This window comes from Spermophilus citellus, assembly GCF_964194105.1.
Source record: "Spermophilus citellus genome assembly, chromosome: 2".
Taxonomy (NCBI): domain Eukaryota; kingdom Metazoa; phylum Chordata; class Mammalia; order Rodentia; family Sciuridae; genus Spermophilus; species Spermophilus citellus.
Window position 1 is genome coordinate 194,369,698 of NC_138183.1, and position 27,139 is coordinate 194,396,836.

The following is a 27,139-nucleotide window of genomic DNA, read 5'->3' on the forward strand; positions in this document are numbered from 1 at the left end:
CACAGGGCCCTTTCGGACATGACTTTATATGTGCTGTCCCTGCTACTGAGAAGTCTGTCCCTCCTCCAGGGATTCTTCCCTGACTCCACAAGGGGCAGGTGTCCTCCCTGCTTTTAGAATGCCCCATAAACTCAGGTATTGTCCCTCAGGGCTTTGAGGCAGGGCTCATCTCACTTGTTCTGGTGCCTCCTGAACCTGGAGCAGTGCCTGAGCCAGCAGGTGCCCAACATTTAATTCCCCTCAACGATCAATTACAAAAACAGAGGGGGCACACCAGTGGGGGTACACGGCTCTGAGCTCGAATCCAGGGCTGTTGGAGGAATGTGTGGTGGGACTCTTGCCCTGGGGTGGCCTGGTCTGACCCCTCTCCATTCTCTTCTGCCCTGGAAGGGACTTCTTCCTCCTCTGGGGCCACCACATCCAGAGCTCTCCATGGAAGGGTGGTGTGTCTCAGGGTCACAGCTCTCTGGCCTAGGCCCCTTGTCCTTGGCATGAGTTTGCTCCCACCTGTCCAAGGCCCCCCAGCCTCAGAAGGCTGCCCTCGGGGACTGCACTGTGGATCTCACCTGCATCAGGGTGCGCAGTGACTCCACATATGACTGCTCTGTGTCCAGCAGGGTCATAGTCACGTGCTTCCGCATGTCCTGTGGGGACAGGAGCAAAGTGTGAGCGGTGCCTTGTTCCCCTCAGACCCCATCACCTGCAACCACGCGCAGGTTCACCTGTAGCCCCAGAGAATACTCCACACCCTCTCCCTGGCCTTCAAGGCCTGCCCACCCCCGCGGGGCTCTAGGCTGTTTTCCAAAGCATCTTGGATCCCACTCTGTCAGGCCTTCGCTCAGGTGCTTGTCCTGTGGGAATTTCAAATGCAACCCTTCCCAGAGTTAGGTGACACTCTCCACCCCCACCCCATCCCATCCCCCCACTGCAGCTGTGGGCAGATTTGAGACCTTTGATTTACTTCTTGGTTCCCTGATGGGTTCTTGAAAAGGACAAAAATATAAAAAGAAAAAAAAATCCATAAGTTTTCACATTTGCAAGAAAGATGCCTCTAGGCTCCCACCCACTCCAGCTGCCAACTCCAAAAACCCCACTTTCTGGCTTAGTGCTCTGGGGACATGTCCCACCTAGCTGGGCTTCACAACTTCTCCTGGAGTTGACTCAGTCCCCCTGATACACACCCCCCAACCCCCCTGCTATAGGTAAAGACACTGTGGAACAGAGAGGTAAAGCTGGTGCCAGAGGTCACAGAGCTGGGTGGTGTCAGGGTTCAGTCACTGTCAGACAAAGCTGGATCTCAACTCTCTTAAGAGGTTACTGAGCCCTCTGAGACACTAGGCTGAGCATTTTATGTTGCCTAACACTCCTGATCACCCTGTGAAGTAGATGTCATTATTCTCCCAATTTTAAGAATGGGAAAATGCTTCTATCCTGAAGGTCTGAATTAAAGTCCCCAAGGGGTTGTTCAGTCCCTGCACCCATACCCTGAGGGACAGGGTGCCCACCCCTGTCAGGATGAGCCCTGACCTGTGGGAAGGCTTTGCTAGAAGCCACTTGGGAATGTTGCCCCACCCCCACCCTGTGACTGAGCTTATCTGCTGCCTGCTCCACTGGTCCCTAAGCTCCTGAGCCACTTCTCCAGGAAGCTTTTCCAGATGACACCAGCCTCAACACCTTCCCTTTGCTTGTGAGGACTTCACTCTAGGATTCCTCCCTGACCCCTCTGAGTCCCTAGAATGGTCCTGGGGAAGACTCCTGATCTCTGATTTAGTCCCCCACTCCATTTTTCTACCAAGTCTCAGCTTGGCCTTGCCTGAGACTCCGGTCCTTGAGACCTGCTGATTCAAGTGGATACTCTGCATGTGGTGATGTCAGGGTGGGTGTCCATGACTGTGGCATCCTTCTATCCCTACCCTAGGGGCCCCTCAGGGTATGACTCAAGAAGCAGGGCTGCCCTGGTCACTGCTCTGTCCAGGGTTCCTGTTGGCCTGGTGAACCTGAGCTCTGGGTCATCTGGCCTGCCTGTCCCACTCTTCACCTCTTGTGGCAAACTCACCTCAGGTCCTCTTCTTCTGATATAGGGACTCAGAGGCTGTGTTTTACAATGAGACACCCAGGAACGTGAGCTCTCATGCTAGGAACTTGGTGGTGGAGTCTGAGGGACCCCCCTGAGGGAGGGAGGAGGCTAACTTGCCCCAATCTTGCCAGCCCTGTGCCCTGATGTCCTCACCAGGCCCTGCCTCAGATCTCCCATGTACAACCAGACCAACTATCTTTTGTGCGTCAGAGGCCTTAAAAAAAAAAAAAAATCAGAGCAGTCTGCAATCCCAGCTACTAGGGAGGAGGATCGTATGTTCAGGGGCCAGCCCAGGAAACATACAGACCCTGTCTTAAAATAAAAATGAAAAAATAAAAACTCAGGGCAGCTTCCAGTAGGAGGCCCACCTTGGGATGGAGTTCACAGCTTCAGGGGCAGAGGGACCTCCCAAGGAAAGGCCCAAAAGTCTGCTCCTGTCTCCTGTCCCCAGTTTCTTGTTCCAACCTCATACAGGTGACATAGGTATTGTCACCTCCACAGCACCAATGAGTAGAGTCTGAGAGGTGACATGATTTGCCCAAGGTCACACCGCCAGTAATGGCACAGCCAAGACCAGAGTCTGTTCAGTCACCTCAAGCTGACTCCTAGGGCCCTAGAACCCCAAGTTCTCGCCTAGACTAATGGCACAGCTTCAGGCCACAGGGTTCCCAGTGCTGCCCTTCCTGGCTTCGTGACCTTGTGGTCACCTAATTGCCCTGTTTCCACACTCTCTTCTATGAAATGGAACTACTAATAATCCTCCATCCTGGCACTGTGAGAACACAGCAATGAGGACAGGCAGTGTCCACGCACGTGGCCTCACTGTTCACTCTCATTCCACCTCAGTGAAACTGAGCAGGGAGCTTCCTGACAGCAGGACGGCCAGGCGGGGCTCTGGGCCCCTCAGCCACCATCCCCTGCCCACGCCTCCTGGCAGGCCTGGCCCAACAGGCACAGGGAGGGTCACAGTCAGGGAGGCTTCCTGAGAGGCAGGGCTGGCTCTGGGCCTGACAGGCGGGAGGGCTGGGGTAACACAGGGAGACTGACGCTGCAATGCCACTGTTCCTAGCTTTCTCCCTGCTGCAAAACACAGTAGGCTGTCACTCAGCTGTCAGGTAAAGGAACCGAAAACAAGGCCAGCTCCTTGTCACTGCATGGAGCACACTTCTGCACGTGCTCAGACACGGGTGGAGTACATGGGGTTGGGGGAGACCGGGGAAGCAGGAGACAGACAAGGCAGCTGTCAACCAGATCAGCAGGCCCACCTGTTCTGGGCGGGACAGCCCTGCAAGCCCAGCTTCCCTCCAGAGCCCCTCACCCCTCAGTGGAACCTTCATTATATGGGGCCCTGAAGTGGGGAAAGGGGAGGTGGGGACAAGGGATACAGCATGAAAACAGAGGGGGCCTCTCCTCCTAGTGGGACTGGGGCCATAAAAACCCAAAGGCACCCTGATGTACACAGCATGAAGACAGCTAGATACTCATGCAGAGAGCAGCCATAAAGGCAAGATACCCTCGCACAGAGACCAAAAATGCAGGAAAGTCACCCAGCTGAGGACCAGGCCCTGCAACCCAGAGACCTGAGGCAGTGGAGAGAGACACACAATGCAGCACAGCACCCGGATGACAGGACCTCTGACCCCACTGGATCCAGAGTGGACCTGGTCAGGGGAGACATGGCAACAGCCCTGGATGCCTCCCCTTCCCCCACACTGAGCCAGGAATGGGAACACCACCTTTCCTACTGCAACATGGCATCTCCGAGGTCCAGCCAGGAGAGGATGGCAAGGGGAAAGCAAAGCTGCTGCCCACCAGACATGCATATACCTGGGGGTGGGTTGAGGATCAACAGAAGGCGGCTCAGGAGAAGGAGGCTGGAAGACCTTCCTGGATCCTGAGCCTGTGGACCCAGGATACCCCTGGCAACAAATCTGCTTCCATGCTGACCCACTTCACAAGCTGAGTGCCATCAGGCCTTGGCCCTTAGCGCCCTGCCAACCACACCACCTGGTAGGACTCCTCACCTTCCATCTCCTTGCCCTCACTGTAGATCATAGGCCCCACACCCAGTGGCCAGAAGGGTGGGTGACTGATCTGGCCCTGCGAGCCAATATCTGCACATAACTCCCCCAATCCCCTCCGCGGAGGCCCAGGTTCCTGGCTGCCCCTCCCCCTCCCCGTACCTGGGCCTCCCCTGGCTCCTCGGCATCAGCACCGCTGCCGCCCGCGGGCTCCCCGGCGGGCTCCCCGGAGGCGGCGGCCGGGCCCAGGTCGCGCATGTCTTCCAGCGCGATGGTGAACTGGGCCAGGGTCTTCACCATCTGCAGCATGCGGCCGGCCCGCCGCCCAGGCCGGAGCGCCGGCGCGAGCGGGTGATGGTGCGGAGGCTGGGCCCCCTTCCACCCTAGCTCCTCGGCTGTTCAGCCCCGCCGCGGTGGCGGTGGTGGTGCCGGTGTCAGTTCCAGCGTCAATGTGAGCGCGGCGGCGCTGCCGGCGGTGGCGCTGCGGCCTCCTCCGCGCAGGGAGTGCGCCGGCGAGCCCCGCGCGGCGCCGCTGGGGGAGGGGTCCCCGCCCTCGGCCCCCCTCCCGCCTCGGCCCTCTCCGCGCCGCCCCTTCTCCCACAGCACGCCCAGAGCGTCGGCACCTCGCACCCGCCGCGCCCCCACCCTGCACTGACCGCTCACAGGCGGTCGGTACCCCACAGAACACAAGTCACTCACGCCTGTGGACAAAGGCGAGCATATGCGGCGACACGCACTCTTCGTCCATACTAGTCCCAGTGCGGGCACTCATGGAACCCAAATTTACAACACACACACACACACACACACACACACACACACACGGGCACGCACGTACCTTCACGGAACAAGCGGATATGCAAGGAAAGCTGCCCTCTGGGCGTGGTCCTTGTGCAGGATGGGTCAGAGACCAGTGCCCTCACATCAACATACAGTTCAGGTGCCATACCAACCTGAACCCTGATACACAGGGTTTGACCCATTCCTGCACACAGTGGCAGTCGCTTCCCTGTTTCCACAACCGTGGCAGACAGCACAGAAATAGGCACCCATGGCAGGCAGAGACAGGCAGGCCTGTGTGCAGCACATACACATCCCTGGAAACTCCACACTGGTTAAAGGCCCAAGGGAGGAGCACTTGAGTGTGACAGAGGGGGATTACCACTGAAAGGGTAGTGGTACCTACCCCACCCCATCAATTTGGTCTCTGCCACTTCACCTCTCTCCATCTTGGTACACTGGGGGCTCCCACACTCACCAATCTCCCAGGTGTCTCCTCTCCCAAGCCTGCTTTCCCCTGGGTTTCCTGTGCAGTGGGGGCATCCTGACCTCACCACCCAAGTACCTCAGTGGCAGAGCATTGCCCACTCTCTTGATATGCCACAGCCACTTCTGTTTTGCTTGCTTTTTTGTGGTACTAGGGATTGAACCCAGGGGTACTCTATCATCCCCAGATCTTTTTATTTTTATTTTCATTTTTCACTGAGACACTCCCATTCAGCCCTCAACCAGGCGGATCCACACTCCATGCCAATCCAAGGCAATTATTCTTCACCTTCTAAAAGGGCCAGCCACAGGCCCGGGTGGTATAGGCCTTCTCAGAGTCCAAAATATCCAACACTGCAATTTTAACTCTCCAAAAAGGCAATCCCCCAAAAGGCCAAGAATGAAAACAGGCACAGAGAATTCCAGGAAAGTTGCAAGATGAAAGCCAGCATCACCCCTACAAGCAGGCAATCCCAGGATAGTTCACATAGCACAGACAAGAGTGGGAGCTGCAGGGGGCCGTGCTGGGGGTCAGAACCTATTACCAAGAGGTGTCAGGAAACCTGTGCTACATAAATTAAAGGGCAATCTGTGACTTCACCTGTCTTCCTTGGGTCACCCTAGAGGCCTGGCTCAGAATAATTCAACTCAATTTGTAGAGTGAACAAATGATGGAGTGAAAGTGTGCTCTGTAGTACCCACTTCTGGCCTCTCTATAGCACCGGTCTCAAAGTGCAGCTCCTGGACCAAGGGCTTTGGCATCTCCTGGGAAGGTGCCAGAAATGCGCATTGCCCCCACCATGAGTCTGAACCACTGGGGTAAGGTCCAGCAATCTGTGCTTTACCAGCCTTTTATAAGATCCTGAGCCTGCCAATCCTGTGGCAGGAGGCCCTTGCCAAGCACCCTCTGCTCCTGAGTGGCAGAACCAAAGGTCCTCTAGGAGGGCCCCAAGCCCCCTTCTGATAGTTTGGAACCAGAAATCCAGTGAGCCCACCTGCTTTTATGGCTTGCAGTCACGCCTGGCAGCGCACCAGCTCCTCATCTTCCTCCTCCCAGGGCTGTGCGTGTGTGGGGAGGGTCTGGATTAGCCAGATCAGTTGACTGAATGGGTCTGGAGAGGAGGATGACTGCCCCATGTCCAGGACAAACAACCAGATCTCACAGATAACTCCACACGAGCACATACACCTGTGGCGTGAGGACCCCACTCTGGCCACTGTGAATACTTAACCCACATTTTGGTCACTTGGGGTACTAGGGCTGGACCAATCAGAATACCTCCTTCCTTCTGACCCCTCTTAAGCTCTCCAACCCTGGGCCTCAGTTTCCTCTCAGTGGTTGGGAGGACTGCGTAGCTCGGGGTTCTTACAATGGCATATCCATTCCCTCACTAACTCCAGCAGGGATGACTCCATGCTTTCTAGGTTCCAGGAGCTTCCTGGCTTCTCTCATAGGGCTTAATAGCGGGCCATCTCTGCCTGGGGGAAAGCATTCATCGGAGAAGGTAGGGTTTGAACAAGGTCCTGAGGCCAAAAGATCCAGAGGCATGAGGAAGCCAGAAGCAGAGTTCACTGGAGAACCCTGCCCAGGAAGGGGGCAGGACTTGGTGCCAGAGGCGCTGCTGCACTGCTGCCTCGTTAAGGATAGCTAATTAGATCCAAGCCTGTTGCCTTGGCAACTGGGGTGCTGGTGGGGCAGAAAAATGAAGGAACAGCAGCACACAGTGGCTGAGTCAGGGTCTGCAGGGATAACCTCACAACAGCACAGGCTGTCAGAGCCCTTCAGTATGAGGTCAGTTAGGGTGGGGCTGAGGGCACCCCATGCAGGCATGGTTCTGCTGTCCCTCTGAGCGCTCCTCTGGAGGCTGATTTCAGATTCCCTTTTGGGTGTCTGCAGTTTATAGAATAGATCTGGCTCAGAACAGCTATGCTAAGTGTACAAAGGGTTGGTGAAGGCCTGCAGGCCTCCTCTCCATACCCACACCACAGCAGACATCCCCTCCTCACCAGCACTTCCCTCCAATGCTCCTTAGGCAGAGAAGGCAAAAGACAGAGAGGAGGAAAGGGCCCTGCTCCCTAAGGCCACTCAACTCTAGGAGAGACAGGCTGGGCACTCCAGCTCTGTGGGACCACCCTTCCACCAGCCTGGGGGAACCATGTACCTCACCCCTAACCTGCTGACAACTTCCCCATCTCCGAGGGATTCTGCTGTGCTTACCTGCCTCCAGTCACACTACCCACTCTGAGCCCTGCCAAGACCCTGCATCTGGTCACTGGTCACTTGAGGTACTAGTGCTGGACCAATCAGGGGACCAATGATGACAAAAGCTGGACACAGGATGGACGGTAATGGCTGAACAGATGAAAGGATGGAATGAGGATAGATGAATAAATACTACTACATGGATGGGTGAGCAGATGGATGAATCAATGACAGATGAACACATGAAGGGCTGCACAGATACATGGTTCAATGGATGAGCAGCTACTTTAATTTTTATTTTATTCATGTGTTGATTAGTTCAATAACTATTTGTTTAACACCTATTAGGTGCCAAGCACTATGCTGGGGATTTAAAGATAAGAAAAGAGACCTGTGTCCCACTGGACACCACAGTCTAGGTAGGAAGACATGAATTGAAAAAGAAATGTCGAGAGGGCTGGGGGCATAGCTCAGCGGTGGAGTGCTTACCTAGCATGCCCAAGGCCCTAGGTTGGATCTTCCCCACCACATAAAAATAAATAATATGAAGGTATTGTGTCCAACTACAACTAAAAAATAAATATTTTTTAAAAATATATTTCTTTAGTTGTAAATATTTATTTTTTAGTTGTAGTTGGACACAATACCTTCATATTATTTATTTTTATGTGGTGCTGAGGATTGAACCCAGGGCCTCGCACGTGCTAGGTGAGCGCTCTACCGCTGAGCAACAACTCCAGCCCCCTAAAGAAATATTTTTAAAAATGACAAAAGAGGGCAGATTGTGAAGGAGATATGCAGTTCTGGAAAGCAAGTCTGTAGGTGGGGAGGGGTCTCCAGCCTTTCCCATTTGTCCAGCTTTCTGTAAGTGTTTGTCAAGAGAGTTATTAGACCCCAGAACTGCCCTAATTGGAAAATGGCAGGAGCTCTCATCTCAGAACCCTTGCCATCACCAACGGTGTCTGAACAATCTTCAGGGGGCCATGTACTTGCTATTGCTTTGTATGCCCTGGCTCCTTAAACACCATAGCAGCCCTACAGCAAGGGCTCTGTTATCGTTAGGCTCCCATTTTACAAATCAGGAAACTGATGTGTAGAGAAGTCACCTAGCTGGTAAGGGTTAGGACCCAGATGGCTGCCTCCAGGACCAGGTTCTTAAGCCCACTCCCCTGGGGGATAGCCCATCACCAGCTCCCTGACATCTGGCATTCAGCTGAGCATCTCAGCCTCCCTAACCTTGAGAAGATGGTAGCCATTCTCCAGTCTCTTTTGTTCCAAGAGAGTGACATATACAGGCTCTTCTGACTCAAGAAGGCTATAGAGGTAAACAAAATACTGTTCACAGGCAATGCCAGCATCAAGGAGGATCCTCTTCCCTGGGAACCCAGCCTTGGCTGATGGCCCAGACAGGCTGTCTGACCCCATCTATGTCCATAAGCTTGGAGTTGGTACTGGATGTTCCTAACCTAATGGGCTATCCATTTCACTGACGGCTGCTGCCTCCTTGGGTCCCCAGGCTCATCAATAAAACGAAAATTCCCAAAGAGGGACTTCTTTGTATTGAGATAAAGAAAACAGTCTCTGGAGTCTATACAGCTCAGGCTCTGGGTATGACCTTGGGCAAAACACCTCACTTGTTGGGGCCTCAGTCTCCATCAGTTCTTGGAGAAACTTATCCTCCCATATTCCCTCCTTCCCCTGGTCTCCCCTCATCACGTCCTCTTCCTTACAGACCCTCCCTTCTGAAAGGATAGACCTCTGAAGACTATACAGAGTTCCCAGGCCTCGCAGGCAGCTGGAATGGAAGTGGTCACACAACAGGGCTCCCTGGGAACTGGCTGCTCTGTGTACCCCACAACTCTGGCTTTGAGAATGGGAAGCAGAGGTTCAGGGCCTAAGGTGCCTTAGGACTTTCCTGCTATGGGACCACTGCCTTGCATACATGGGTCTGTGCATGTACTTGGGACTACGAGTGACACCTCCACATGTCTGTGTATGTCTCTGTCAGTGGTTATCTGTGGATAGGTAGCTGCACAGTGGTCTGAGGGTAGCAGTCCATGTGGTTCTATGGCAGAGGTACAAAGTATAAAAGGGCCACTTCAATAATGATCAAAAATAGCTATTGCTTACTTACCAAGCACTTACTATGTGATAGGCATGGATTAAATATTTCATATCATTTTTATTTTTTCCTCACAATTAGCCCAGTTAGGTGTGGCAGGCGATATTTTTCAGATAGCTACCATAAAATTGTCTGTCCTACCAGCTCTTCTTATGATGTGGTGTTGACATTCTTCCCATACAGTGATAAGATTTAGGTTTCCTCCCCTGAGACTAGATGGATCTTTGTGGCTGCCTAGACCATGGAGCACAGCAGAAGTGACATTATGGGGCATCCCAAGTCAGGTCACAAAAATGTGGTGTGATCTACCTCCCTGTTCTGGCTTGTGCATTCTTTAAGCCAGGTTGGGAGGAAGCCCAAGCCACATGTAGGAATTCCAGCCAACAACCCAGTTAATGTCCCAGGCAAATACCAAATTTAAGTGGCAGACTTGTGAGGATGGAGGATGCCTTTGAGAGGATTCCAGCCCAGTACTACCTGACCAAGGTGCATGACAGTCTCCCAGTGAGAACTGAGGCTCAGAAAGGAGGCGCCAGAGTCATGTGTAGACAGTAGGTGGCAGAGCTGGGATATGAACCTGAGATCTTTAAGGTGCCGGTAATAGAAATGGTGCAGCAAGTGATTTCTGCATAGACCCAGATTACATCTATTGGCCCAGAGGGGTCTAGCTGGAACCTCAGCATCAGCAGCACTAGAAAGCATCACCATCTCTTTTAGAAACCATCCCTGATGGCTGAAAGGAGGACTGAGGGGGCAGTTTTCACCCTTTCTGCTGGAGCTCAGACCCAGCTCAGGCAGCCAAACCTGGCTGGCCCACCTATCAGCCCACAAGAAACACCTTCTGGGCCTCCAGGTATGAAGTGTCAATTCCCCATCATATCCTTGCTGGGGACTTGACTGGTCAATTCCTATAGCTGGTCAATGTTTAGCGAGGTGCTATTTTCCAAATATTCTTTCACTGAGTCCTCACACCAATCCTCTGAGTGTGTTCTGTCATTACCATTTTACAGATGAGGAAACAAAGTTTGATTTAGAAGTGAAGCAACTTAAACTGAGAGTTGACCCCAAGTAATTGGCATTAGAGAAAGTAAGTGACTCCACCAGCATCACAGAGCACCTAAATAAGGAGTCAAGCCAAGCCTCGTATTGGGAAACAGGGGTTGTATTCTCTTCCCTGGATGGCTGGAAAACAGAAAACAGGAGGAGGGTCTCAATGTCTACCCCTCCACACACAAACCAAGTATAAGATCAAGAAAAGCAGAGACCAGGTCTCAACATACGGAGGTGCACAACACATATCCACTGACACCTTGCTCTGTGACTAGTTAAGTTGCTGTCTCCTCTAAGGTTGTTTTCCCTTCTGTAAACAAATGGGGGAGGAGGGAAGGTTCAGGGGTGTTCTAAATTCCCCACCAGACTCCAGGGAGGTAGATAAGGTCACGCCCAGGAATTGGGACTGACAGTTTGACCTTTCCCAGATTTCGGGCCAGGATCAAACTTTCTGGAAGTGAGGAAGCTGGGGCTTCAGAAACTGCACTTCTGCCAGACGCCGACAGGTGGCAGCAGAGGCCCGCGTGGCCAGGGCTGTGGTGCATGTGTTTTGAATTTAACTCCAGTCCTTTTTTCATGTGGGTTTTCCCCCTTCCTTTCTTCTCTGTCACCCCGCCCTCCTTAATTTCAAGAAGTTACAGCTGGACCTTCTAGGCTGAGAAGGAAAAGTTTCCTAACCTCACAGATAATAGCCGGAAGCAGGAGGTGGGGGTTGGGAGGTTTGGTTAGACCCCAACAGATGTGAGAAACATCTGAGGAGCTAGTAATCTCTGATTTTAATCATCTTCTCAGCCCAAGAGGCTGGGGCTGCACCCCCACTTTAAAAGCAAAAAAAAAAAAGAAAAAAAAAAACGAAATCCAGATCTTCTGTGTCCAGTGTGAGGGGCCAGATTGTTCTTCCCATGTCAGTTTGGGTGTGTGTGTAGGGGGAAGACAGGGACAATTTTGGGGAGCCAATGAAGCCTAGGGTGGGAACTGCTAAATCTGGCAACACTAATTTAGGGGATCCCAGGAAGTGCACCCCCCACCACATTTCTGCCCACATACTGGTCTGTCCCGTATATTCACCTTGGTTCAGAACCTCTAGGTGACATGGCCTCCAGGAGCCCTCTCCTCCAAGCTCTAAAAATTACTTCATTAAAAAGTCTAAGCCTTGCTCAGCAACAGAACACCACACAGGGAATCGGGATCCATATGGTATGGGCCTGGCACCACCACCTCTGGCTGAGAATATCCTTCCCTCAGACTCAGTTTCCTCTCCTGAAAAGTGGGAAGAACACCTTCTGTTCAGTAGGTGCTCTGGAAAATAAGGCCCTCTCTCTTGCCTTCACTCAGGCCTAGAGCATGCAGGGAGGCTGTCGAGGGGTCGTGGGAACGGAAGTTTCTAAGGTCTGTTTCCAGCCCCTCCTGTTCCCTCCCTCCCTCAGACCCAGGCACACAGGGTGGGGGAGCTTCATTTGTGTGCATTGTTGGGTGAAATGGGGTGTCCTGCCTCTGGGGCGGAAGATGACTCACTGGGCCCTGAGCCAGGCACCCTGGGAAAGGCCAGGCCAGCCTCTGGCCAGAGCCCCAGGGAGCTGAGTAGCAGGGAGTAGGGGCACAGGGCCTGCCTAAGTTGTTGATAAATCCTGGGGGCTCTTGGAGACTGAAGCCAAAAGAGGCCATCATTCCCACTTTGCACAGGCCAGAATTCTTCCCCTCAAGCCACCTAAGGCCCAGGGAAGCTTCAGGTGGAGTGAGCTTCCACCAGCCTGCTTCTCCACGCTCCCAGCCCCTACACAGCCAGGCTGGTCTCTTTGCTGCCCAACGCCAGGCTCACCCCCACCTTGGCACCTTTGCAGGCTATTCCCCTGCCTGGGCTGCCTCCTTGCTCCTGGCCCCATCTGAATCCCATCTGACTTTGATGCTCTGCCTCTTCTAGGAAGCCTCTTGAACCCTCTGCCCTCCCTACCTTAACCTCAGTGACTGTCCCCACCACAGATCAGGGAAGCAGCCAGACACCCTGGGACAGCTCCCTAATCAACATTCTTTCTGACATACTTCAGACCCACAGTGTGAGTGTGTCAGCCTTGCACTCAGCAGGCTGCCTGGAGCACAGGGGGACACATGATGAAGTCTGTGAGTTCTAAAAGGAAGGGGGCCTAGAACAGAGCCCAGCCTTAGAAGGTGCTCAGCACACAGTGAATTTGTGGATGAATGAAAGCAAGTGCCAGTAGAATCAAAGTGCCCAGCAAGTCTACCATGTCCATGTTCAACCCTCCCCTAATGGAGAGGCAGAGAAGGGGCCATTCCTTCCCACAGGCACATGGGCACAGAGACCCAGAGAGGAAAGTATCTCATGACCCCAGGGCAGCAGGCAGTCAGCTGAGCCAGAAATGGGCCTCCCATACAGCTTATCCAAGGGAGTCCAACCAGCTGGGATGCACTGTGGCCTCACCTTCCCTACAACAATCCTGTTCCAGGACCCAGGGGACACACCTGGAAAGGAATAAGTTCTATCCTTCAGTCAGTGACTCTAGCCCTGGACCGATGACCCTAATCCAACCCAGAGCCCAGAAAAGTCCCCTTCTATCATATTAGACCAGCCTGGGGTAGTCTCAATGCTCAGGGACAGTGACCAGGCCCTGCTCAAAGATGTCTCCACCCAGCCTGCTGTCACTGAGCCTGGGCTACACTGGCAGAAGTGGTCTCTGCCTCTGGCTGATCAGTGGGAGCTGGGGCTTCAAGGCCTTACTGTACTTTATCCATAACTGGTGACCAGCCCTAATTCCTGGACAGTCACTCTTGAGTGTGTGTGCACATGTGAGTGTACACATGCACGCACCGTAGACAACATGATTCACAGTTCAAGGTCAGCTCAAGACCAAAGTTTTACCCTCCCAAAGGCTGCCCACCACCTCCAGCAAGGCACCTGACAGCTTGACAGCACCTCCTTTTCTGAGCTTTTGGAGCTGCAGCCCTGAAACCTCAGAGTCCCTGTAGTTTTGCTGTTGTGATTTTTGACAATAAGTGGCCCAGTCACCCAGCATCTTAAAATTCACAACACTTTCAGGACATAATCCCATGAGACCCCCAGCAACTCTGGGGAGAAACCAAGGCTCAGTGATGAGTCATAACTTGCTCAGGTTCTCAGGAGTAAGCAGTGGAATCCCAGCCCTGCCACTGACTGGCGGGGACTGTGGGGTAAATCACTTAACCTAGCTAAGCCTGAGGACAGAAAGAGAGCAGAAGCCTAAAAATAGTAGCTGCATCTATTGAGGGATTCCTCAGCCTGCTTACTAAGCGCTTTACAGGTGTTTATTTTAACCTCAAAATAAGCTCCTGGGTGGGTCCTATCATTACCCTGCAGAGAAGGTAAGTACCTTGCTCAAGGTCAAGCAGAAAGAATTCCTGCCCCCAGGAAGCCTCAGGTGGAACAGGGGTTAGGATGGCCACATCTATCCACAGTGCCAGGAGGGGGGCTTCCAGTCAGGAGCAACCCTGAGTGTCCAGGCTGCCAGGCTGCCATCATAGGGAGTCTGCCTTTGGCCTCTTCCAACATCCAACCATGGGGAGGGCCAGCAAGTCATGACACAGGAATCTTCAAAATGCCATGGGGAAGGGTTTAGGTGTAACATCCAATGACAGATCCAAGAAGCATGCTTATTGCACTGAGTGTCACTTAAAAACACCCCCCCCACCCCCAGAAAGTCTGGAAGAAAATACACCAGAACATTTAACAATGAACAGGGAATCTGGAATAAGGAATATAAAGCCAGAGACCACTTTCCATTGATGGCTGGCAGGCCTCCAGGAAGTCCACATCTGTGCCTCAGTCTCCTCACCTATAAAGTAGGGAATGTTTTGGGCTTACTTAGCACAGTGCCTGGAACACAAGAAGTGTGAAATAAATACTGGCTTCTACAAATAGGATTGTATTATGTTAGTAGTAAGATTCTTTCTTTGTGGTACTAGGGATTGAGCACAGGGACACTTGACCACTGAGCTAAGTCCCACATCCTTTTTTATTTTGGGTCTCACTAAATAGCTCACCTCAAACTTGTTATTTCCCTGTCTCAGCCTCCAGGATCGCTGCATTACAGGTGTATGCCACTGCCTCAAGCTGTTACAAGAGTCTAAGATTCTCTTAGAAGCAGACTATCTCAGGGGTTGCCTAGACCAGTCCTCTCCAAGGACTGGCTTGGTCGGCAACCCTTGCTTGTATACCCCAGAGTTGAAAAGCTCGCCTCCTTCAATGGTCCGGTGGGAGCTCTTTCCACTCTGGGAAGTCTGCTTGGGAGAAGCCCAAGCTGGGCTGGAGCCCCTGTCTCTGGGAGGCCTTAGCATTGGATGACAATGACCTTGCACAGGATCTTCCTCCACCTCCCATTCTGAAATACTTTGGTCTCAGACTATCCTATGGGATGATTCACCAGATGAGATGGGAGTGGCTTTTTGGGTGGCTCTAGTCTGGAGCCCAGGTGACCGCCTGCCTCCCTCCCTCCCACTCTCCTTCCCTCCCACTCTCCTTCCCTCCCACTCTCCACGATAACAGAGTAACCTTTGCTGACAGTACTTTCCATTTTCTCCTTTGGAAAACAAATGAGAAACCGGCTGGGTCTGCCCTACTCCCCACCCCACCCCCAACTCTCCAGTCCCCCAGGGGTGGGAGGCACTCTCAGCCTCCTCTCCTGGACAACAGGCCTGGTAGAGAACCCCAGAGGAGGGGCCCAGTGAGCTGGCTGTTGCCATGGCAATGGCAGTCCTGGAATTTGACCACTGGGGCCTAGGAGTGGGGGTGGGGAGTTGGTACAGGCCATACTCAGGGCAGAAAGGAAGGTCCAGAGGCCCAGGAAAGCCAAAAAGCAAGGCAGGGTAGGGGTCCAGGGCCCTCCATGGCCTCAGATTTCCCATCTGTAAATGGGGAAGAGGCATGGACCTCAAGATCTCCCTTTCTAGTAGCTAACTGACTGGGAGGCAGCTAAGGCTGGATAGGGAACCCATGGGACAAGGACTCACCTGAAGTCAGGCAAATCCAGGGCATTGCCATAACTAGATTCTGGGGAGTGGTGTGTCCTCTCTGGCATCCCCGAGGAGAGGACAAGGGTGCCTGCTTATGTATACTCCAGAATGGCAATGGCTGGCTAGGTCCACAGTCCTGAGATGGCAGATGATGTACCCACTCTCTGTAACCTCTAGCACTCCTGGATCCAGGGGGCTGGCAGAGGGCCTGCTCCAGGCACCTGCTAAGCCAAGCTGCAGTGGGTATTTTAAAGGCACCTGCCCCTCTTCACCTTCCTGCCCCCACTCCACAAACATAGTGAATTCAGCAGTTAACTCTCCATTTACTTTGGTCAAGCCTGCTCCACATGGCTAGATCCACAGCCATCTTCTGTGCCCCCAACTCTGGGACAGCTCCTTCTTCACAGTCAGCCCTGGGATCAGAGTGATGTCCAGAGCCCCTGGGGACTCTGTACCACCAGCCTGGGCCCCCATCTCCAAATGCCACCAAGTTCTTCTGACACCACCCCAGCTCCTTCTCCTCATTCTCTGCCACTAACCCTCAGAAGCCATAGCCTCACTCCCTTCTGCTGACCTTCACACCCATGTCAGAAAGATACTACAGTTGTGACCAAGGTGCTCCTCTGCTTAAAACGCCAGCCATTTGGGAAAACAAACAAAAAAAACAAACAAACAAAAAAAAAAAACAAAAAAAAACAAGAGTTGGAGCCATAATTCACACTACAACCCAGGATAAATTTCAAATAGATGCAAGATTTAAATGTAAAACAACATAAAATACCAGAGGAAAAATACGGGAGCATTGCTTTATGGCCTTAGGCAGGGGAAAGGCTTTCTAATCATGACTCCAAACCCAGGAGTCATAAAATAACAGCTTGATAAATCAGATCACATAAAAACAAAACCTACATCACAAAAACATACCATAAACAAAGTCAAAAAGTCAAGTGACAAATCAGGAAAACGTGAGGTTCATAACCTGGACAAAGAATTAATGTCCTTAAGATTTAAAGGGCTCCTAGAAAAAGATGAAACAAAAAGCCAACAACCAAAAAAACAAAAAAATAGACAGAAGATCAGAACCATGCACAGAAAAGGGCACAGGAAAGGACACTCGAGATTACTCAGCATGAGATAAATGCGAATTAAAATGCACTGAGATATCCTTTCGTACTTCTCAGACTAGGATCTGAATATCCAAAGGTCTGAACTGTGAGGTTGTGGGGAAACCTCTCTTGCACCAAAATGCAAAGTATATACATCCCATGTCTCATCAATTCCACTCCTAAGAAGTGACCCTTGTAGAAAGTGACAGATGCGTGAAACATTTGTTCACTGCAGCACTGTTCGCAACAGCAAGAGACTGCAAGTAACCCAGATTTCCTTTCTATGTGGTTCCCCATACAGCTGGTAATGACACGGTGATACATCATGTAGTACAAAAAAGAACATGGATCCCTCAAAATACTGAGGAGGCAAGATCTGCATGTGATTATTAAGTGTAAAGAGCAAGGGCAGAGTACACAATGTGCTGTCACCTGTGCATAAGGTAGGGGACAGACAATGTGCTTGCTAGTATTTTATTTTATTTTTATTTATTTTTTTAAATTTTTTTTAAAGAGAGAGTGAGAGAGGGGAGAGAGAGAGAGAGAGAGAGAGAGAGAGAGAGAGAGAGAGAGAGAGAGAGAATTTTTAATATTTATTTTTTAGTTCTCGGCGGACACAACATCTTTGTTGGTATGTGGTGCTGAGGATCGAACCCGGGTCGCACGCATGCCAGGCGAGCGTGCTACCGCTTGAGCCACATCCCCAGCCCCTTGCTAGTATTTTAGACAGGATTCACTAGAAACCTAGAAACCTTGCATCCTGGCAGGGATATAGGCCATAACAAGCAGCTGGGTGAGAAGGAGACTTTTTACCCTTTTTGATTCTTCTGCATCACAGGAATATGTTACCTATTCAAAATATTGATACCCAGATTGAATGTTTAAAACAATCTGGTCCCTGCTTCCCACCCAATCTTGTGTCTCAGTCGTGAGCAGCCTTTGCGCCCCTCATTGTTGTTCTCCCACCTGCATGGGGACCCCTGAGCTCCCCTCACATCAGGGCATCTCTGCCTTATCCCTGCTCACCCCCTGCTGTCCATGGTATTGTTCTGTGTTCCCAGCCTACACATAGGACCAGGTCTGAGGGCAGTACCTGCTGAATGCAGGTCACATGGAAGAATGGAGTGCTGCTGGGGATGTAGCTCAGTGGTAGAGTGCTTGCCTAGCCTGTGCCAAACACTGGGTTCAAGCCCTAGTACTGCAAAAAAAACAAACAAATGAGGTGCTGCTCTGGGACTGAGAACCATGCCTTTGTCTTTGCCATCGTCCTTCCATTTTCTCACTGGTCTCCTCTTGGACAGTTCCAGTCTCACCCGGGATGTGTCTCCAAGAAGCCTTCCTGGCCCACTTTGCAAGCAGAGAGAGGCCTGGCTCTGGCCCCTTCTGCAGAAAACTGTCCATTTCTTTCTTCAGGCCAAACTCCTGGGCCCAGCTTAAACTAAGCCCCCTTAGGACTGGCTGGCCAGAGCTTAGAGTGAGTTCCCAGGCTAGATGAAGGCCCTGAGGTCAGAATTTATTGGGTGACCTTGCCCTTCTCTGGGTCCTCATCTGTACAACAAGGAGCACAGATAGGCTGATCCAGAGTTCATAAAACCAACTTTACAAGCCGGGCGTGGTGGCGCACGCCTGTAATTCCAGCATCTCAGAAGGCTGAGACAGGATGATCATTAGTTCAAAGTCAGCCTCAGCAACGGTGAGGCCCTAAGCAACTCAGTGAGACTCTGTCTCTAAATTTAAAAATACAAAATAGGGCTGGGGGTGTGGCTCAGAGTCTCAACCCTGGTACCCACACCCTGAGTCCCAACCCTGGTACTCACACCCCAAAAAGACAACTTTACAGTGGGGTGAGGATGTCTGCCAGTGGAGATTACTGCATAGCTGCTCAGCTCCTTTCCTATGTGGCCTTGGAGGAAATTTCAGGAACTCCCTTAGGTCATGCCACTACCAAAGATGACTCTCCTGGGCCACTGTCAGTGACCCTGTCTAACCCCGCCCCCATCCCCTGGCCCTTCCTCAGCCAGGCTAAATCACCACTCACCTTCCCCTTCCAACTTGGTTTATGACTTCCTACTGATCCCCAGTGGCTTATGGTCCAGCCCAGCTGCCACAGACATTATCACATTAAATCCTCATAGCAACCCTATCATAGGTGCTGCTGTCATTATCCCCATTTTATAGGTGCATATGCTGAACCATGGGGGTGCTAAGTGCTCAGGTCACACAGTGAAGAGGAAGGGCAAGATTTGAACCTAAGCCATCTGGCTCCAGTCAGTTCTGACCCAGCTGAGTACAGGATCAAGTCCAAGCACTTAGGCTGACTCCTCTCACTCTCAGTAACCTCACCTTGCCGACCTACCGGAGGGAGTCACATTTCCCCACTTGTAACCTGCTCCGGCTGCATCATGTTCAGGCCTCGGTAGATCAGCCTGCCCACTCCATTACGCCCCTAGACAGCCAGTATTTTTATTCTGGGAAACAGCTTTCATTCTACTTTCAAAGAAGTGGGGCCCAGACTTTATAGCAGGCCAGGAAGACGATCCTGAGGCTGATAAAGGGTGGTCCTGCCTGCCTCAGGACTCAGGCTTCCTCCTGCAAATGCTTGTTCCCATTCTTCCTTTCACTCCCAACTCTGGGGAAATCCTTCCCGATTCTAGACTAAATCACCTCACCATAGAGAAGCCAGGATTCCTGGGCTTCTAGACAGTGTGCTACCACCTGTCGCTGGTCAGTGACTAAGCTGGGTCTAAGACAGGGTGTGTGTTCTGGGAGCGTGGTTGGCTGCAGAATCCTACCTCCTTGGAGGGCCTTCGCTTTCCAGGTGGCAGTCATGGTCAGAGGGTCTTCGACTGCCCAACAGTTGAACTCCTGGTCAGGAGAGCCCAGGTCAGCTCCAGAGGCCCTGGGTAGGGGTATCGCCTATTCAAGGAACCTCAAGAACAGGGGGGTGCTCCATTACTCTAGCTCCTCTGGAGACTTGGCCCCTCAGAGTTCTCCCAGCCCTGGGTGCCTGGCTGGCCACACTTCTGAGCCTGCAGAGACCCTGAAGGGTAGGCCTGCCTGCTCTGTACACCTCCCCTGGGGCTTTGCTGGGCCCTCAGCAGGCATTTTCTGGGCCCTGGGGGATTCCATGGGAGTACGTTGGGGAGACATGGTTGGGGACATGGTTGACAGACACACCTCCACTCTCACAGAACAATGAGGCTGGCCAATCTTCCTGTTCTGTCAAGATTCCACTAAAGAAAGGGTTCCATTATTTTTGAAAGCTTTTAAAATTACTGTCCCAGGATCAAGTCCAGATATTCAGGCCTTGACTTCAAGACTCCCTGGGGCCTACAACTCTCCAGAACCGGGAGCTCTCACAGCACCCAGTATGCACCAGGGCTTCTCCATCACAGGCCTTCACAGCCTTCTCTGATCAGAAGTGCCAGCTTCCTCTAGGCTGTCAAGACCCCACTGGTCCTTCAAGGGTCCAGCCGCTGCCCCAAGTTGGTCTCCTTGCCCTTACCCTCCATGGCCTCCTGTGACCCTGGTTCTCAGATGGGTTCCCTGGGGCAGAAGCCTCTTTTTGTTCATCTTTAAAGACCTGCTAACCCTACACCTCCAGGAACCAATGGGCTGCAATGGCACCAAATGTCAGAGGTTCCCCTGGGTTCCCCAGACCCAACCCTAAAGCTCATCCCAGAGGTAACTGCCCAGGACCAATTAGGAAAGTGTCTGTGCAGCCAGCACTCAATCCGCTAATGACAAGCACCCTGTCCTCAAATTGGGGGGTTTCCCATGGGATGAGGTCCTGCTGCCAGGAAGGGATGGGTTGAAACCCTCTCTGTGGTCTGGTGTCTGCTGCCCAGCCCAGCCCCTTGTCAGGAACAAGAGGTTTCTAGCACAAGGACAAACTACTCTGTTCACATCTCCCAGATGGATGGTGCCTATTTACACTAGTTCAGTTGATATCTGGTGGTCCCCATCTACTCCAACTTTGCTGCCACCAAAGCCTGCTCCAGGGAAGGTATGAAGGGCTGAAGGCTGGTTCCTCACTTGTAGCATCTGCACAGATGTTTTTGTAGGTACAGAAATCTCCTGGGAACTAAACAAGGGTGGGGGGAGAGTATGCACATATGCACCCTTATATGTTGGGCACCTCAGCTTTACCCATATGGAGGGGGGTCGGGGTCCTGCCGACTTGCCCCACGGTGTGCTCTTCAGCCTGCAGATTGCTGGGGCTCTTCTCTGCACCTCCAACCCCAAGCACAGGGCTCAACACTGCCTTCCCCAGCATCCACAGCCCAGGCTGGCCACAATGAAAGTGGCCTGATGACTGAGAGGATGGGGCTACAGTGCTATCTGGGGCCCAAGAGTTAAACTTGTGGGACAGGGCTCAGGGATAGGGGCCCAGAGGGAGATAGGGAAGGAGGCTGGGGGTGGGGGAGCCAGCCTGGGATGGCTGTGGGTCTGGGCCTCTCTGGGCTCTTTGTCCAAATATGGAAGGTTTTTTTGTCTCCATTTGAGTCACGCCGGCCATGGCCCAAGAGATCTGCTTTCCAGATACTGCAGGCAGGACTGCGCCAGCACCAGCACTGCCAGGACTGCACCCCCCACCAACACTTTGGCCCATTTCAGCACCTTCCCAACCTCTGGTGGAGAGATGTCTCTGCCAGCAGGGAGCCCACCACCACTAAAGCTGCTCTCCAGCACCAAGAGAACTGTTCCTGGGCCCCCCCAAAGCAGGAAACACTCATTCTTTCTCCCAGCCTGTCACCTCTCACTCTCCAAGGGCCCTGCAATGTAGTGCAGCCATTCAACAATTATTTCCTGAGCAACTACTATGTGCGAGTTCCAATCTATGTGTTAGTTCTTAGGGCCTGGACCATAGGCTGTGAATCCACTGGAATCATCGTGTCTCCTCCTGTGCCACCACTCTAGATAGTCCTGAGGGCCAGGAGCCTGAGTAATGCTCATGGACTCTGGAGCCAGACTGTTCAGGGCAGAACTCCGGCTCCACCACTCATTTAGCTAACTGAACCTGCATGCTACTACTTCACAGCACTGAGCTCCTCACCTGTGATGTAGGGATGACAGGACCTCCCTCGGGTTGTTGTGAGGGTTGAATGAGTTAATGGCAGTTAAGTGCTCAGACCTGCTCCTGGCCCTCAGGAAGGCTTTATACTGATGTGACAATCCACCCCTTGGCCAGAGCCCACAGTCAGGTACTGTGGGCCTCACCTTTGAAGGTTCTTCACCAGTTTCCTCCCTGATCCCTCTGCATTAGACAAAATCTACTCCTCCTGTCTTGGAGGGAGGCCAGACAGACTTCAAATACACCTCTTTCCTTGGACTCCAAGACCTGGGCCAGAAACCTCACCTTCTCTGGGCCTCAGTGTCTGCTCCCATCCTGCCTCTAATCCTCACTAACTCAGGACAGGACCCTTTGCCCATGGGCTAGTTTCCACCTGCCTGGTCCCCAGGTCAGAGCCAACAGGGCTGGATATGGGTGGCAGGGGAGCTCCCAGCAGCTCCAGGGCAATTGCGGCTCTTCCCCTGCTTCCCCAACATTATTTTTAAATAAAGGTGTATTGAAGCCCCACTGTGTGCCAGGAACAGGAGGGCTTGGCATGGGTGGGGCCTCCTGACCAGAATTAAGCACTGGGTCTCAGAGCGACCTGAGGCCCCTACCCACACCTCTGTACCCCCAGAGCCTTTAAAGTGTGTTCCCCACTGAGCAAAGCAGAGCTGCACTAGCTTTATGTCCTGGGGCTGAGATGGTTTTTGACACCTGGGCTGGGAGGCCAAAGGGACACAGTCCTAAATAGGGGCCTCTCTGGAAGGGCTATCCCTGGCCAGGGCCCGCAATCTTGCTCTGTGGAGGAGGCAGGGAGACAGAGGACCAGAAGAGACAGACAAGGGCACAAGATTCAGGGGCAAGAGCAGAACAAGGCACAGAGGAGGGGAGGAAATAAGAAAGCCAGGAGCTCGCACCGAGAGAAAGGCCTGGTGTGAGAAGAAAGAAGCAGGAGTCCAAGAGGATAGAGGTGGCCCTTGCCCAGGTGATGAGGCAGGGCGAAAGGGAATTAGCCAGGCCACCTTCCCCCTTCTCCTCCTCGTCCTCCTCCAGCTTTGAGGCCAGGCCTAAACTATTTTTAGCTGGGTCTGAATTTAGCCATTCCCTCGGAAATTCCTCACCCGCCCCAGGCAACGCCCCCGCTGGCCTTGGGGAGAAGCCTGGAAGTGGCTGGTTGGGGCAGGAGAGCAGAGGAGCAGCGAAGACATAGCAGTTTCTTAGGCATCTGATGAGGAAACTGAGGATCAGACCCCAAATCTGAGTTGCTCCTTTCTGGATGGCCTCCTCCCTGCTTTTCTCCAGGAATCCCTGCAGGGCAACAGGGCCACAGCCCAGCACTGACCTTGGGTGTCTACTGAACAAACACAAGGGACCTCAGGACCCACTGTGCGTGCTGTTAGCAAGGCTGCCTGCTGTCCAGCCTACTAGTCCCTCCATCCCCAGCTCCTGGGAGCCTGTGTGTTCCAGAACCACATCCAAAACTCTCAGCTCACGGATGGGGAAGCCGAGGCACAGAGACTTGTCTTGGGTCAGTCAGCATGCCAACATGGCGGGGTTTTCCCTCCCCACACACTCCCTACATCAGGTCTCTCCTAGAAGGGCCTACTGAGGGTGTAGCATGGAACTTGGCTGTTCCCTGTGGACCCCCTCAAGAGGCAGGGTGCTTCTGCCCAAGAGGGGAAACTGGAATTGGTCAGCGGGCACACTGCACTCAGAGGCAGGGGCACGACCCTTTCAGAATGCAGAGGAACATTCTGCCCAGGCGCAGGGGCATGACTTAGACCCTGCATCCTGTCCTACTGCCCCATTCTCTTATTCAAATAAGGGACAGGACACCCCCACCTCAGCTACTGATAGGGCTCCCCAGATTTTTTTTAATGTTTTTTTTAGTTGTAGATGGACTAGAGACATTTATTTATTTGTTTGTTTGTTTGTTTATGTGGTGCTGAGGATGAACCCAGTGCCTCACACATGCCAGGCAAGAGCTCTACCACTGAGCCACAATCCCAGCCCCTTCCCAGATTAAAAAAATTTTTTTTTAGTTGTAGCTGGACACAATACCTTTATTTATTTATTTATTGTTATGTGGTACTGAGGATCGAACCCAGGGCCTCACATGTGCCAGGCAAGCACTCTACTGCTGAGCTACAACTCCAGCCCAGGGCTCCCCAGATTTTTACCTTCAAATTGCCTCCCCAGTCAGAACTTTTCTGGCTACCTCTACATCACCTGTTCCCCTAAGTCAGGCTTCTGACCTCCTTGCTCTCTCCAGTCACCACATACCAAAGGATGTTTTTTAATGTGCAAAACTGTTGCGTTCCTCCTCAGCTCTTGGGCCTCTGCGGCTCCCACTGCCCAGGCTGTTTAACTGGGTACATGAGATCTTTGACCTGGCTCCTGCATACACAGCCTCTCTCTGTGTGCTCTGGTCTCACTGAGACCTCCCTGCCCTCTTGGCCTCTAACACATACAGTGGCTTCCCTTTCCTGCCCTAGCTCAGACCAATTCCCTCAAATGCCAGATGAACCACAAGAACTCTGTGGCCCCCTCTACACAGGGGTCCAAGTGTGGGGCTGGAGCAAAGTACATGGGGATGGTTTCTGGATCTGGTCCACTACTGCAAGCCCTTGAAAGACTGTTTGTTCCCTTGGTTGGGCCTTAGTTTCCCTATCTTAATACCTCAGGGGTGAGGGATGGTTCGAATACATGGCTAGTATCTGGGGTCTTTCCAGGTGGAGCATCCTGGCATTTAAGGCCTCAAACCTCCTCTTCTTCTTTCTTCTAGGCCTGGCTTGCCTAGAGGCTGATGTCTCACTCCAAAACCCACCCCAGGGGGATAGGGACAGATGGAGGGGGACAATGAGAAATTAGGAGGGATACCTTAGTGACACGGGTAGCCAAGAAAGATGGAGTCTGCAGGACTCCCATTGGTGGGAGGGCCCCATCCCATTCCTCCACCCCTTCCCTTCCACATCTGTTCCTTAACCTCCAGTGCCCTGTCCTGGGAAAGGACTGAGTGTTTGTCCAGGGGTGGGGGAGTGGGGTCTCAGCAGTCCCAGGAGGCCCGGCTGTGGGGCTGGCTGGCAGCCAGAGCATGGCCTCTTTCCCTCCTGCTCCACAGCACTGGAGAAGCAGGGCCTGTTCACCCCCTGGGAACCAATAAACAGGAAACAGACACCAACCTTGCACTTGCTCCTTCCAGTGACCCCTCCTAAACTCAAAGGCCCCCTCTCCTTCCACTGTCTAGGACCTGCCTCTCCTAATCCCAGAATCTCAGGACAAAGGGTGTCAGAACCAAGAAGTAACAATCTCAAAAGCACGAATAAAAAATGAAGCTAAGAGATCTTGCCTCTTGGAAAAGAACTCAGAATCCTTCATCTTTAAACCATCGGATGCTAGACTTTTTTTTTTTTTTTTTGGTACTGAGGATTGAACTCAGGGGTACTCAACCACTGAGCTACATCCCCAGTCCTTTTTTATTTTATTTAGAGAAAAGGTCTCACTAAGTTGCTTAGTGCCTCACTGTTGCTGAGGCTGGCTTTGAATTCACGATCCTCCTGCCTCAGCCTCCTGAGCCTCTGGGATTACAGGCGTGCACCACCACATCCAGCAGATGCTAGACTCTTAAGGGTGTTAATCAAAAACACACACTAGCTGGGCATGATGGCACAAACCTGCAATTCCAGCTACCTTGATTGAGAGGCTGAGGCCAACCTGGACAACTTAATAAGACCCTATCTCAAAAAAAAAAAAAAATTAAAAATTAAAATGAAGAAAAGCACACACTATGTGGCCACATTTCTGAGAGCTGTCCTAGACTCAGGGTCCTGGACTAAGGGCTCCACAAGCATTCTTTTTGACTTCATAATAACTCCTTAGTGTCCCCACTTTACAGAGCAGGAAACTGAGGATCAGAACTGAGGTCCAATGACTTGTAAAATATTACCTAGCAAGAGTCAAAGATTTTGGTCTACCAGACACACAGGTTCTGACTGCTTGCTAAAAAGGGGCTTGGGGCCCAGAAAAGGAAGAAGAGAGACTGAGCCCCAGCTCCTAGGGCCTGGGGCTTTGACTCAGAGAGGACTTTGGCTCTCTTCTGCCTCTAACTGGGATGAGACATCTCAAACAAGGCCTAGGTTGGGACTGGAGGTAACAAAAGCAGAGGGAGCCAGAGAGAGGAGGACAGTGGGTGTGTGGTCCCGTTTCCTGGTCCCCCTCCTTCTTTACCACCTCTGAAGGCCCAGGCTACTGAACCACCAACCCTACCTAGGAGTAGCCTCCAATTTAGGGCTTTGTCCTCTGCTTCATGGCTGGGAGAAGCTGAGACTCTTCGAATTACATCATAGCATGTCAGTCATGAGGGGAGGAACTGATATTTCTTGGGCACTTACTATGTGCCAAGCCCTCTTGACACGATTTCACTTAATTCTAAGGAGAATTTTTTGTGGAGTGAGGAGATACTGACCCCATTTTACAGACTCAGGGGAATCTGTAAGGGCTTATCCTAGGTCTTCCATATGTTGCCTCTTTGGAAGCCTCTTGACCTTTCAGACATGAAGGGACCTGACAGGTCCTCTGCACAGATAGAACGACCCCCAACATGGAGCTCTAGCACTTAGGGATAGGGAACTCCTCTCCATCTGCCCAGAGGTGCCAGCTCTGCCTTTAGGTAAGATGGCCTGGCAAAGATGTGACTTCTGCCCCCTCCCTAGGCCCCTGCTTCCCTCAATACTCCTATCAACTGCCCTTCTCAGGAACTGTGTCATCCCAATGTCTAGTCAGCACACCTCGGGCACCCACCTTTGGGAGCCAGACCCGTCCCCAAGGGACCCACTGGCATTTCTGCCCCTGTCCCACTGGCCTGGGCTTCCTTCAGGCCTCACCCACTTCATGGTTAGAGGACCCTTGAGGACAGTTCCTGGCAAGCAAGAATGGTGTCCAAGTTTTCCCTGTGTGGCCCCACTGGCCATCAAGGAGCTCAATGATTGACTACTAAATTAATAAATGATGAAGAAACACGTAATGAAATGACACAGGATGAGTGCAGTGGACCTGCCCTGGGAGCAGCTCCTACAGAGGGCTCTGGATCTTAGAAGTCAACAGTCCTGTACCTTGTCTACCTGTGTTGTAGGCAAAACAAAGAGTTCCCCAAAGATTTCCATGTCCTCAGCCCTTGAACCTGTGAATATGTTACTTTGCACGGCAAAAGGGACTTTGCAGATGTCATTAAGGATCAT

The 27,139-nt window shown here is 52.3% G+C and overlaps 1 protein-coding gene across 1 annotated transcript in view; it reads right to left on the reverse strand.

Moving 5' to 3' along the window:
- Window positions 1-27,139, reverse strand: part of ARHGEF17 (Rho guanine nucleotide exchange factor 17) — a 58,627-nt gene that overhangs the window by 19,675 nt on the left and 11,813 nt on the right. Inside the window, exon 2 of the mRNA XM_081281979.1 lies at window positions 567-644. Within this exon, the coding sequence (XP_081138105.1) occupies window positions 567-644 (78 nt within the window). The remainder of the gene's footprint in view (window positions 1-566; window positions 645-27,139) is intronic.